Source organism: Hippopotamus amphibius, chromosome 4 (genome assembly GCF_030028045.1).
Source record: "Hippopotamus amphibius kiboko isolate mHipAmp2 chromosome 4, mHipAmp2.hap2, whole genome shotgun sequence".
NCBI classification, from domain to species: domain Eukaryota; kingdom Metazoa; phylum Chordata; class Mammalia; order Artiodactyla; family Hippopotamidae; genus Hippopotamus; species Hippopotamus amphibius.
The window spans coordinates 135,885,840-135,898,938 of record NC_080189.1 but is presented as its reverse complement, the minus strand read 5'-3'; the positions used below and the strand labels follow the sequence as shown (position 1 = coordinate 135,898,938).

General features: G+C 42.5%; 1 protein-coding gene across 4 annotated transcripts in view; it reads right to left on the bottom strand.

The window, feature by feature from the left end:
• ODAD2 (outer dynein arm docking complex subunit 2) overlaps positions 1-13,099 on the bottom strand; it is a 178,720-nt gene that overhangs the window by 112,892 nt on the left and 52,729 nt on the right. For all 4 annotated transcript variants that reach the window (XM_057733900.1, XM_057733901.1, XM_057733904.1 and 1 more), the window contains 6 exons: positions 11,517-11,663; positions 10,922-11,131; positions 5,972-6,214; positions 5,517-5,627; positions 2,741-2,895; positions 1,465-1,707 (listed from right to left, as the gene is read on the bottom strand). In XM_057733900.1, the coding sequence (XP_057589883.1) occupies positions 1,465-1,707; positions 2,741-2,895; positions 5,517-5,627; positions 5,972-6,214; positions 10,922-11,131; positions 11,517-11,663 (1,109 nt within the window). The remainder of the gene's footprint in view (positions 1-1,464; positions 1,708-2,740; positions 2,896-5,516; positions 5,628-5,971; positions 6,215-10,921; positions 11,132-11,516; positions 11,664-13,099) is intronic.

Sequence of the window (13,099 nt, the reverse complement as noted above, 5' to 3'; positions counted from 1 at the left end):
TTCACCAGTCCTCCAGCTCTGTTCCCTATGTCACTAAGTGGTACAATTATCCATCTAGTTACCCAAGTCAGCAACCTAAACATCACCCATGACTCCCTCCTCTTCTTTACAACTCGTGTTCATTCATTCACCTGGTCTTATCCATTCTCTCCCTTTGTTTCTCTGTAATCTGTCATTCTTTTATACTTTAGTATATTATACCCCACAGGCTCGGTTCAAACCACCTTCACCTCTGGGCTGCAATGATCTCCTAAACAAGCTTCTCTGTTTCAGGTTATCCTTAAAACCCTTTAATAACCTTCAATCAACTTTAAAACAAAATCCAAACTTAGCCCACAAAGGCCTGAATTATAATCGCCTATGGACGTGCCTTGGCCACACCCTCAAAGTGCCTTGATTTATAGCAAGTTAAATAACATGATTAATTTGACAAAAGAGAAACACAGAATGAAGAGACTCATCTATAGCTTAAGTACAAATACCGGACACTTTGACTTTCATTTTGTATTTATATATTATTGGTTTAAATCGCTATTAATTAAAGCTACTGCTATTAATGATTGGCTAGAGAACGATACTAGCCAACATTTACCTAGCACTATTATGCATCAAGCACTTTACATATATTAATTTGCTCAATCATTACAACAATCCAGTGAGACAGGTACTGTGACTATCCCCATTTTCTATATTTGGTAGCCAAGGCACCAAGTAGTTTCATAATTTGCTGAAGGAAATATAGTGGGTAAGTGGTGAGGCTGGAATTCCAGGCAATGGTTCTAGAATCTATACTCTTAACCATTATATACTACTATTCAGAATAAAATGAGATCGTGCAAGGTAGTCAGCAGGAACTTTAATTTATTAAAAGATGATGCATATTCACCACACAAATTGTATAGAAAATATAAAAAAGAAAGTAGAAAAGATCCCAAATCTTACCAACCAGAAATAATCATCATTAACAGCTAATATAAATTATTCTAGATATCTCTTTATGCCTACAGCTAGATAAAAGGATGTGTGGATAGGTAAGAGAGATAGATAAATGGATAGATGGATAGATAGATAAAATTTATGATTTGAATACTATCTATTGATTTATTTATGTGCAAGATAAAATCTGCACACCTACTCATCCACCCTTCTCTTTCTGCCAGTTGTATTATTATATTATTGTCATCAATACCTATAAAATACAGATGATTCCCCTAATGCTAATTCCTCCATGGTTTAGATTGATAACTGGGTATTTTAGTCAATACCCTCCAACTTCTCCAAGGGAAGAGTTTGGCTCTGTAAGTCATGATCTGGTCACCCCATGGTTATTTATATTGTAAGCACATTCTACTCTACTCTCATCACTCGTGCGCACCAATTCTAAGAGAGGACACCATCCCACAACTCCCCAGTGTTTCCCCTAACACTCTCCAATAAAATCTTTCCGCCTTTAGGATGACTTACATCATACTTTCGGGCTCGACCGCACAAGCACCGACTGCTTTTGTGACATTGACAAGCAGAGCTCGGTTTACTCCAATGAGAAGGTTCACGAGGGGCTGAATGCCACCACACTTCCGGATGATGACTCTGTTCTCGTGCTCTTGGCAGCATTCTCCCAATGCACCAACCACGTTCACCAGCACTTCCTCAGGCTGGTCAGTTAAAAGCCCCACCAAGGTCTCGATGGCTCCGTATTCCCGAAATCTACGTTCATCACATGCAAAAGAGGGTGGGAAGGGACGGAAAGAGGTGAACGGTATTATTTGGGGTATGAAGTTAGCGGATAACAATGTTAGTGATAATATTAACAGCTAAAACTTACTAAATGCCGACTATATGCTCAGTCAGTCCTTACAACAATGCTGCCATGTGGATATTATTACAACCTCCACTTTCAAAAGGCTAACCTGAAGCTTGGGGAACAGTGAAGCCAACATTCACACCCAACCGTCTGTGCCCTTACATACTGTATTGCACAGCCTCGCAGACAACTACAACTTCTTCCAAATCTGAGCATCGACAGTCCCACTGTGCTAAAGGTTTCCCCTCGGTTACAGGAATTGTTTTCCACGAACAAAGCAAAATAAACCTTTTTTTGTGTGTTAGAACGTGAATTTCTTGTTAAAGAAGTTCGTCACCCTGAGACAGGAAAGAGTTGTCCCAGAACCTCCATCATAGAGTGTGTAAACTCTATAAATGTCTAAAAAGATAAATTCAAAGATTAAAATCAATTGAATGCAAATAAATTTTATAAATACTTTAAAATTCAATGAAATCCTATTTGAAAATGACTACGCTTTAAGACTGACTCATTGGTTGGCATCTAGCTGACTCATCTTGTTTATCTTTAGAAAAAGAATAAAGCCACTTCCATTTCTAAAGATTCTGTGGGTGATTCATTCCCTCACCTTGATAAGTCTCTGCAGGAAATATCGGGGATACTTGTCATTTAAATGGCTGCCCCCACGCAAAACAGCCCATCGGCACAGGGAGACTATGTCAGCTCGCCCCTTTCAAGCTGAGGCACAAAAACCACTGCCGGGTGGTGGGACGGGAAGTAAGGATCTTTCATTTCTAAGAATCCCTTAATTCTGCCAACTTAGTCCAGAATGCACAGCTTTGAAAACTAACAGCAGTAGCACTGGAATCAACTCTTCATTATTAAAATAGCAATAAAACAGAAGAATGTATTTCGATGGCCATATTTTACTACAGAACATCGAATTCTTTCTCTTACTTGGTCACGTTCTCTTTACTGATGGAACACTTCCATATCGCCCCTGTGACAGCAGCCAACCGTTCCTTATTGCCAGTGTTACTGAGGAGAGAGGCCAGGGGTTTGAGTCCTCCATGTAGCCTCACCAGGTCGCGGGTTTCCTCATCTTCCGCACACTACACAAAAAGCCAAATCAGATGCTATCATTGATCATGGTGTATGGAGTTTTCAGTGACTACTAAAGAGGCTGCCATGCTAGTAGCTGTGAAACTTTTTTCAGAGAGTATCATTTTCCGAAGGAGTCTTCAAGTAAAATATAATTCTTGTCTATACTGGCAGCTACCTGACAGTATCTCTCTTCCTTTACATGGTTTTGGCAGTGTCTAGCAGTTTCTATATACTTGGCAATCTTCCCAAGCCAGTTCTGGGGTAGCCTGGGCTTCTGTCAAGACAGAGGCAGAGGACAGTAAGGAACCTTGAATACCACATGCGTGGGTGGAGGATTTCTTCAGTGATGTAACCCAGTGCCTTGGGAAAATATAACAGAGAAGACAGATGAGTGATGCAGATTTAGTTAGATTTTTAATGACCCCCAAAATCTAAGAAGTGAGGACTTTTCCCTCACTTGGGGGAAGTGAGGCCTTCCCCCAAGAGTTTCTATGCCCAAGCAGTGGGTTATATCAACAGCAACTGACATTTTATTCAAACATGTTTATCCATATGTTTGTGTTATCCTTTGAAATAAATACAGACTGCACAAATGTTCCCAAATGATCATGCTTCCCAGTTTACAGAGCCAAAAGGTGGTACCTTCAGCACAGGTTTGATATTGTTCTAAGCGTACAGTTGGTCTCTAAGCTGCATATCATGCATTTCCTGTGGGCCCACCCCAGGAGGGCCCACAGGAAATCCTCACTGCAATGCACCATGCGGCACCTGCCACGTGTACCTTCTATTAGTGATTTTCAGTTCTGGTTCAGTTGCAACTTTTAAAAATTAATCACTATTTCTAACTGACCCTTAATATACACTCATATGAGGCATATATACAAGTCAAAGGGAACTCCTGTACAGTGTTGGCGGGAATGTAAATTGGTACAGCCACTGTAGAAAACAGTACGGAGGTTTCCCAATAAACTAAAAAGAGAACTAGCATGTGACCCAGCATTTCCACTCCTGGGTATATATCCGAAAAAAACAAAAACACTAATTTGAAAAGATATATGGACCCCAATGTTCAGGCACCACTATTTATAATTGCCAAGAAATGGAAACAACTTAAGTGTCCATCCACAGATGAATAGATATAGAAGTAGCATATATATATATATATATATATACACAAAATATATAATGGAATACTACTCAGCCATAAAAAACCCAAATTTTGCCATTTGCAACACACGTATGGACTTGGCATTACGCTCAGTGAAATAAGTCAGAGAAAGATAAATACTGTATGCTATTGCTTATACGTGGAATCTAAAAAATACAACAAACTAGTGAACATAACATAAAAGAAGCAGACTCACAGATACAGAGAACAAACTAGTGCTTACGATGGGGAAAGAGGGGAGGAGCATCATGGGGAGAGGGGAGGGGGAGGTACACACTACTGGGTGTGAGACAGGCTCAAGAGGTGTAACATGGGGGATACAGCCAATATTTTGTAATAACTGTAAATGGAAAGTAACCTCTAAAATGATATAAAAATTAGAAATAAAAAAGACTATTATATATCCCTGTTATGAGTGAGCTGTGTCCCCTCAAAACTCAGACACTGAGGTCTTCGCCCCTGTGTGTCAGGATGTGATGGAGGCAACCACGGTTAAGTGAGACCACTGAGGGGGGCTCGAAACCAGAATGCCTGGTGTCCTCGATATTAGGACAGAGAAGAAGCACCATGTGAAGACAGAGGGAGAATGACAGGGAACCATGAAGATATCCGTCTACAAGCCAAGGAGAGATTCCTCAGAAGGAACCAACCCTGCTGACACCTGATCTCAGACTTCCAGCTTCCAGAAGTGTGAAGAAAGAGATTTCTGTTGTTTAGGCAGCCCAGTGTGTACAGTTATGGCAGCCCCAGAGAACTAATACAACCTTCTACTGACATGAACCCCTTCTCTAGCTCCACCTTTTTTGGCACACTCTCTCACTCTGCATGTTTTAAAATGCATTCTTCTAGGAAATCTACCCTGATTAGGCCACCAGAAACTGGTGCCGCCAGTAGCCAGCCATATAGGAAATTGTCAAGGCCATCTTTTCTTCCCCTTTACCATTCTAATCTGTTCTTTTTGTTTGTTTGTTTGTTTGTTTGTTTTTTGGATACTAGGAAACTTGTAACCCATAAAAAGTTACTGAAGATTAAAATAAGTGAATTAATAAAAAGATAAAACAGGAATACACATACAACAGACACACACACACACACACACACACACACACACACACTCATTCATCTATCTTGTCTTGGTGGGAGTTATATTTCCCAAGACCATCGTGTTTGAATAGGCTACATGAGAGGCAATAGAGAGGCACCATGTACGTAATTGGCTACTTTACACAAAGTACATCATTGGAGCAGACAGAGACATCTAAGTCATCAGACAAGTTGGAGCAGGTTTCTCTCTAACATTTAAAGGCATCTATCATCACATAGGACAGTGGTTCTCAGGCCTCTGTGTGCGTGAAAATCCCTAGGGGTTTTGCTAAAAAAGCAGATTCCTGAGTCCTGTCCCCAGAGAACGGGACCTCGTGAAACACCACCCTAAACTCCATGAAGAAGGGCCCACGGTACCTGGTAGATGGCCATGGCGCAATGCTCCTGCAGCTGTTCATTTTCACTATTCAGGTTCTTTACCAGATTTTCAATTATCCTTTCAGCTTTGATTGCAACTCGGTAATTTTCCTAGGAAAATAAACTCTAGTTATACAATGCATAAATATGCATAAATATAAGTGCCTATTCACATTTATCAATAACCACGCTGAACAAACCTTCTTAGTAAATAAACACCACAGTCCGAGCTTAACATACTGACATAACGATAAGAGAATTTAGTTGACATTTTCAAAAATATATCATCCAGGTGCCAATGTAATTAATTTTCTATCAGTTTGATCTTCTCTTTCTAATAGAATAGTGACTTCTTAAAAAAATTCCTTAGCAGTCATGATGACCTCAAAAATTATTTTTCCTCTAAGGAAAGTCAAGGTAAATGAGAGCAAGGGAAGCAGGGCTGGCCTGTGTACCTCCGAGGCACATTCCTGCAATGTCCCCACCACTGGGATGAGCATGTCTTCATGAGAAGTCTTTAGTAACCGGGCCAACAAGGGGATGCCCCCCGCTTTACGGATGGCTTCTTTATTGGCGTAGCTCTTGCTGCAGCTCCACAGAGCCAGCGCCCCGCAGCGGGCCACCTCCACATCTCGGGTCTCGTACAGGCTGGACTGGGTGGGTTCTGCAGAATGCTGCCCACAGTCAAGCAGAGCGACCTATGGGAACAGATTAATACAACGTATGTGGGAATCTCTAAGATAAGGCTGAATCCGTCCCGCAGTCTCTACAGATTACAGGATGGGTTCACCTCCCTCAAAACAAGCTCACCTCCCTTAAAAACAAGAATCCTTTAAGAAATGTTAATGACTACACAGCAGTCAAAGAAACAAACAGAACCTTCAAAACACCTTCCTCCAGATTTGAGAACTTTGACATTTCCTTCCCACAAGGAATTTAATCCCCCCAAGATAGTATTTTCTTAATATGGCTCTTACATTAGTAAGGTTTGTAAACCACGCCCTCATCTCTGGTATCTCAGAAAGTAGGCTCCCTAAAGCCATGAGAACTTTCCAGTGAGAACTGGACGGCCTGCACACTTAAAACCGTGAAGCCTCTTTGAAGGACATAGCCACCCCCCTGCGCTACCGAAACCAACTAAACCAAATGCACAAAGCGAAAGAGTAGTATTGACATTTATACACCACCAAATGTAAAATAGATGGCTAGTGGGAAGCAACTGCATAACACAGGGAGATCAACTTGATGACAGGTGATGACCTAAAGGGGTGGGATTGGAAGGGTGGGAGGGAGGCTCAAGAGGGAGGGGATATGGGGACATATGTATAAATACAGCTGATTCGCTTTGTTGTACAGTGGAAACTGCCACAACAGTGTAAAGCTATTATACTCCAATAAAGATCTAAAGAAAAAAATAATTAGTTAATTAATCAATTAAAAAAACAAATGCACAGCTGCCAGGATCCTCTCTCTACTCTGCAGTAAGCAAAGGCATTGAAGCCCTGGAGGGAGAGGCAATTTACATGCATACAGCAGGGTGTCAGGCTGCCCATGGAGGAAGTGCAGCCAGGCCTCCCAGAGCTGTCTTTATCCCATGCATAACCAGAGACCAAACTCCATGGATACTGCCCACTTAACCATGACCACCGTTTAGAAGGGAGTATCCCAGACTAAGCAGAGTCACTGATTCCTAATTCCAAACTCCTGGAGAGATGAGACTGATCATGGTCTAATCAGTTGTGGCCCAAGAACGGGGGTGAAGACTATTCAGGGGGCTTTCAGGTACCCACCGGGCCCAGGACAGCAAGACGATGGGCTTGAATACAGGGCAGACAGTCAAAAAGGACCTATCTGGGTACCAGTTATTCCCTCATTAGCTATACAAAGTCCAAACTCCGTCGCTCTTGGACCAGACGGTGTGTGATGCCCATGGTCCTCTGTCCTCATCTCTCATGACTCAGCCCCCCCCACCCGAGGTCTGGCCACGTTACACCACTTAACGTTCCAAACATTCAGTGTTGTTTCCTAGCTCTGGGCCTTTACCAACATGGCTTCATCTTCTTTATTTTTTAATTTTTTTAATTTATTGGCTGTGTTGGGTCTTTGTTGCTGCACGCGGGCTTTCTGTAGTTGTGGAGAGCAGGGGCTACTCTTCACTGCGGTGCGCAGGCTTCTCATTGCAGTGGGTCCTCTTGTTGTAGAGCACAGGCTCTTAGCGCGTGGGCTCAATAGTTGTGGCTCGTGGGCTCTGGAGCGCAGGCTCGGTAGTTGTGGGCTCAGTTGCTCTGCAGCATGTGGGATCTTCCCAGACCAGGGCTCGAACCGTGCACGGGCAGGCAGATTCTTAAGTCACTGCACCACCAGGGAAGTCTGGCTTCATGCTTTTCCCTGATGTGACTGCCTGATAGATACCTACTCACTTCTCAAGACTCAGGAAAGGTGACATTTCCTCTTTCCAGTCTCTCTCTTTTAAAAAAAAAAAATTATTAAAAATTTTTTTCTCTCTATCCTAGTTAATTTAAATTTTTAAATTTTTTATCAAATTATAACTAATTTACAGTATGTCAGTTTCAGTTGTACAACATTCAATATTTCTATGGCGTATACTCCATCTAAAGTTATTATAAAATAATGGCTATATTCCCCTGTGCTGTACAATACATCCGTGTTGCTTATTTCATACATAGTAGTTTGTACCTTTTAATCCCCTCCCTCTGTGTTGCCCAGTCCCTCCCATCTCCTCACTGGTAACCACTAGTTTGTTCTTTGTAGCTGTGTGTTTGTTTTATTATATTCATTAATTTTTTTAAAACATTTATTTTTATTTCTTTATTAATTATTTGTTTTATTTTTAGCTGTGTTGGGTCTTCGTTGCTGTGCATGGGCTTTCTCTAGTTGTGGCAAGCAGGGGCTACTCTTTGTTGAGGTGTGTGGGCTTCTCACTGCGATGGCTTCTCTTGTTGCGGAGCATGGGCTCTATGCGCACAGGCTTCTCTTTTTGCGGAGCATGGGCTCTAGGCGCACAGGCTTGTAGTTGTGGTACGCAGGCTCAACAGTTGTGGCGCACGGGCTTAGTTGCGCCATGGCATGTGGGATCTTCCTGGACCAGGGCTTGAACCCGTGTCCCTTGCATTGGCAGGCAGGTTCTTAACCACTGCGCCACCAGGAAAGGCCTATTCACTTGCTTCTTGACCCTCCTTCTCCGAGTGGAGCAGACTGGCCACCCCTCCTTAGTCCCTCCGCTGTTCCCAGCACTGACGTCCCCAAACACCTGCTATACTCACCATTATGCTTATATTTTTGCCTGTATCCCCACTGCCCTCATGTCCCCATGACCACGAGGCTGTGACATCGCTGGGGTTGGGGACACGACTTACTCACGTTTATGTTTATATTTGTTTTCCCACCACCTTGTTCTGTGGATCCTCACTTCTAGAGGCACCTGAAATGGTTTTCGGTGAAAGGACCGGGTACCCTCTCCACACAGAGGAGCGCGTAACTGGCTGGAGACCAACAGCCCTGGACGTGCAGCGCTCCCTGCCGGGGGTGCACCCTGCCTGAGCCTGAGCACCAGCGAGGTGCCCAGACCCCGCTGTGGCCAGCGCCCTCCTGCCTGCCCTGGTCCCTCCCTTGGTCCCCTTGCTCTGGGGCCACAATCAGCCCACGGCGTCGCCTCTGTACTGTGTGGTCTCCCTCATTTCCAGGCTTAGTCGGGGACTCCCGCCTGCCTGTCACACGCTCCCCTCCCCCACACCTACCCACCAAAAGTGGATCCTCACTCCTGGTCCTACTCAGATGTGCTCTGAACCTGGCAATTACACATTTATCCATTGTTGGTCTTTCCTGTTCCTAATTTTGCTAGTATTTAAAATTAAATTAAAACGTATGTCATTATTTTGATTAGGTGACTGCAACTGTCCAAACTCCCGGCCCCTAAACATGATGAGTAGATGCCCATAAAGACATATTTCAGTGTTATATTATTCACTCTTACGGGAGTAGTTTCAGGGGACAGCCACATCAGCCTACCATACGATTTCATTATTTAAGCAGAATAATGATAATCATAGTAATAATGCCCTTTCCCCCCAACCTTTTATTATGAAAAATTTCATACACAAAGGCTGAAAGAACTGTATAACAACATCCGTATCTCCACCACCTAGGTTCTGTAACTAACATTCTTCCATATCTGCTTTATCATACAGCTAACTATCTATTCATCCACCTACCCAGCCATAAGTCCACCTTATTTTTGAGGCATATAATTATAAACTTTAGTGCTGTACAGGTCACAAGTGAATAACGTGAATACACAGAATCTCTTTCAGTAAATTTCTGAACATGGTTCACTGTGTACATATTCACATTAAATCCATATTAATTCAGTAGATATGTATTAAATGTTTACACGTGGGAGGTCCTGGGCGAGGTGCTGAGGATGACACGAAGATGAATCAGACACACCTCTCATCTTAAGGAACTTAAAGTAGGGAAGTGGTGGCCATTCAGCGTGATGAAAGCTGTCGGAGCGACTCAAGACACAGCGAGGATGAAAACCCACTTCTGAACTCAGTAAAGCTCCCTCCTGCTGTCGCAGGGGCATGGAGCCAACTTTTTTCTTTCAGTGATAGTTATTGAAATAATCATTTTTTTCTGATTATAAAAGTAATACACAACAAACTGGCAAATGCAGAAAAGCAGGAAGGAAATTTAGTAGTCACTTCAGAGAAAACCCCTTATGAACAATTTTGTGTATTTATTTCAAGTGATTTTTTTCTATACTTGTCAGCTACAGTCTTTAAAAATTGGGATCATGGGTATCATCAATTTTTAGTCCTGTTATGATTTTATATAATATTAAACTACATTTATTCCTTGTTACTAAAGAAACCAAAACACAATACTGACAGCTGACAATGGACGCTTCTCATGGAAGTGATGTATATTATTTTACTAATCTCACACTGTAAACCATGCTGTTTTCAGTTGTCACTCCTGTAAGTAACAACAAGATGAGTATCGCAGCTCTGACTGTCTCTATGGGGGACATTTCCTCACAGTGTGGTCACCACAGCAGAGGACATGGGCTACCAGATGGTGTTCCACTGCACAGGGTCTCACTACCCTCTTACCGACGCTGTCCACACACGGGAATGTGTCCCTACCTATGCGATATGTGACAATTCCTTCAATTTTTTAAAATTTCTATTTCTTTGAAAAATGAGGTTGAACATGTTTTTTGGCCACTTGCCAATGTAAATACACAAAAATAAGTTTCGAGGACATGTTACCCGAAAAGAAGATTCTCAGAACGAACCCAGTGGTTATCTGGTGCCTGGGAGGAGCCAGGAAGGACAGCAGGGTGCCCGCCGATGCCGCCGCCATGCGTGGTACACACTCACCAGTTTGGTGATGCCCCCGTGGCGTCTCACTGCCTGCCGGGCTCTCCTGAACTTGGCAACGTTTGCAATCGTCTCGGCTGCCAAACATTTCAGACTCTTATGTGGAGAATCAAGTGTATTAACCATAATTGGTAAGCCCCCAAGGTCAACAATATTACGTCTGATTTGAGGATTATGACTGATTTCCTTCAGGATTTTTAATGAACCAATCTAAATGAGAAGAAAAAGTTATAGATGAATGGGTGCTTAATGCATAACCAGTGCTGTATGTTTTAAAAATTCCAAGTCTACCTAAAATCCTTCCCCAATTAAGTTTTTCAAGGAAACTGTTTCTATTTCCAGGTGTCCCCCGCATTTTCCTTCAATTAAGTAAGCAAATATTCATCATTTAAGAAGCACATGCTGATGGAAAAGAGCCAGAAGAGAAGGAAGAAAAGCAGAGGGCTAACGAGAGCAGAAGCAGCAGCGGGGTTATCAGTAACACAAAGACAAGAAGCGAGCTGCCGGCAGGGCAGACGCCCGGCACTGAGGAGAGAAGCACATGAAGGTGTGAACAAGGCTCTGTGTCTGCATCCATTGTGATCAAGCCACTCACCTTACATTTGACTTCATCCGTCTCAAGTAAATTTATTAAAACTTCAAGGCCTCCAACATCCCTGATTGCCAGCTGGCAGGTCTCTTGTGCTAAGTTGAAATCCTTCATTGAACACAATGCAATCACGGTAGCTGTCTGATTTCCTCCCTGCAAAGACGCAAGGCCACGGAAAGGTTAAAGAAGATCACGTTCCCAGTGAAATTTACTAAATGGTGATGAATCCATGAACTGGGAAATGTGTGTCCCCATACCCCGGCATGTTCAATTTTTTAAAATTCTCTGAGTGGGTTGTGTACTCTGCGATGCAAACCGTGTCCGAAAATTATTCTTACAGATGTACACAGAACCGTCTGGAACAGAGAAAACCTGGGGAAAGCGAGACCACGTAGGAGGCCGCACAGCCATCCACACTGGGGCTGAGAGTAAGTGGAGGGAGGCTGCGGGGCTGAGAAAGACGGGGCAGTTCCGTTAAAACCCGGGGACCAACCGATGGGTGGACTGAAGGAGAAAAAAAAGACAGTCTCATTGTCACGAATGAATGCTGGCCCAACAACATGCACATCGATGTCTGCTGAGCTAATCACCACATGTAAAGAGTAGCGGGGAACTGCTTTTTTTTAAAAATTCATGAGATTTAAAATTTGTAATGATTGATCAGTGAATCAGGCCTGCCAGGAAATCAAACCAGATTCGTTTCAGGAATTCTTAAGTAACGTCCACTGATCGTGAATGGTTTGAAAATCTTTGAAGAACGCAGCATAGCACATATTACTTCTACTGCTGTTGAGAGTGGCTGGTAAATAAGAGTTCCTGAAATAGATGGTAAGACACAAAAGCGACATTTCTAATGGAGCCAAGAATAAACTATTTTTATAAAAGGTGTTCATAAAAGACAGCCTTGGCTTTCTACCTCAAAACATAGTAGCAATGGCCTCAAATAAACCTCTCTTTTTTGAAGGAAGACACATTATCATTTGCTAATCATTACTTTATATTGCTCTTTATTATATGTGTGTGTGCGTGGATAGACTTAGCACAAAAAATAGGAATTATGTTCAAGCTGCGCACCCCCTCGTTCCCATCACACAAATGCACACATGCCGTTCCTTTTGTGAATTCCACACAATGTGCTTCTTTTCATATAAGAAGCTAAAGTGGGATTAGTAGAGGATGAGCATCAAAGAGTGAAGACGGAAACGTTTGGGCTTCAGACATTCTACTTACTCCTTTCCAGAATATTCCCTCCATGTCTCTGAAAATGTTACGAACAACATTTCTGCTTTTCATTTTAATTTTCCCTCTGGGTAATCCAGGCTGTCCTCCATGTTCAAGATTAAGTTTAGATTGACAAGAGCCTTAATTTCATGACTTACATTTAAAATAATAAGCTTTATTCTTGTAGCTTTTAGTGTCTTTTTCTCTATATCAAGAGAAATTTGAACACCACCAGTTTCCCACAGCTGATTTTAAAAAGTAAAGCAGTACATCCTCTATCATTACTATCAGTCTAAGAAACTCCCTTGTTTGGGACACAGGACCCTACATGCCAGCACCTCTGGTTCCTCTCTCAGAAAAAAGATAGA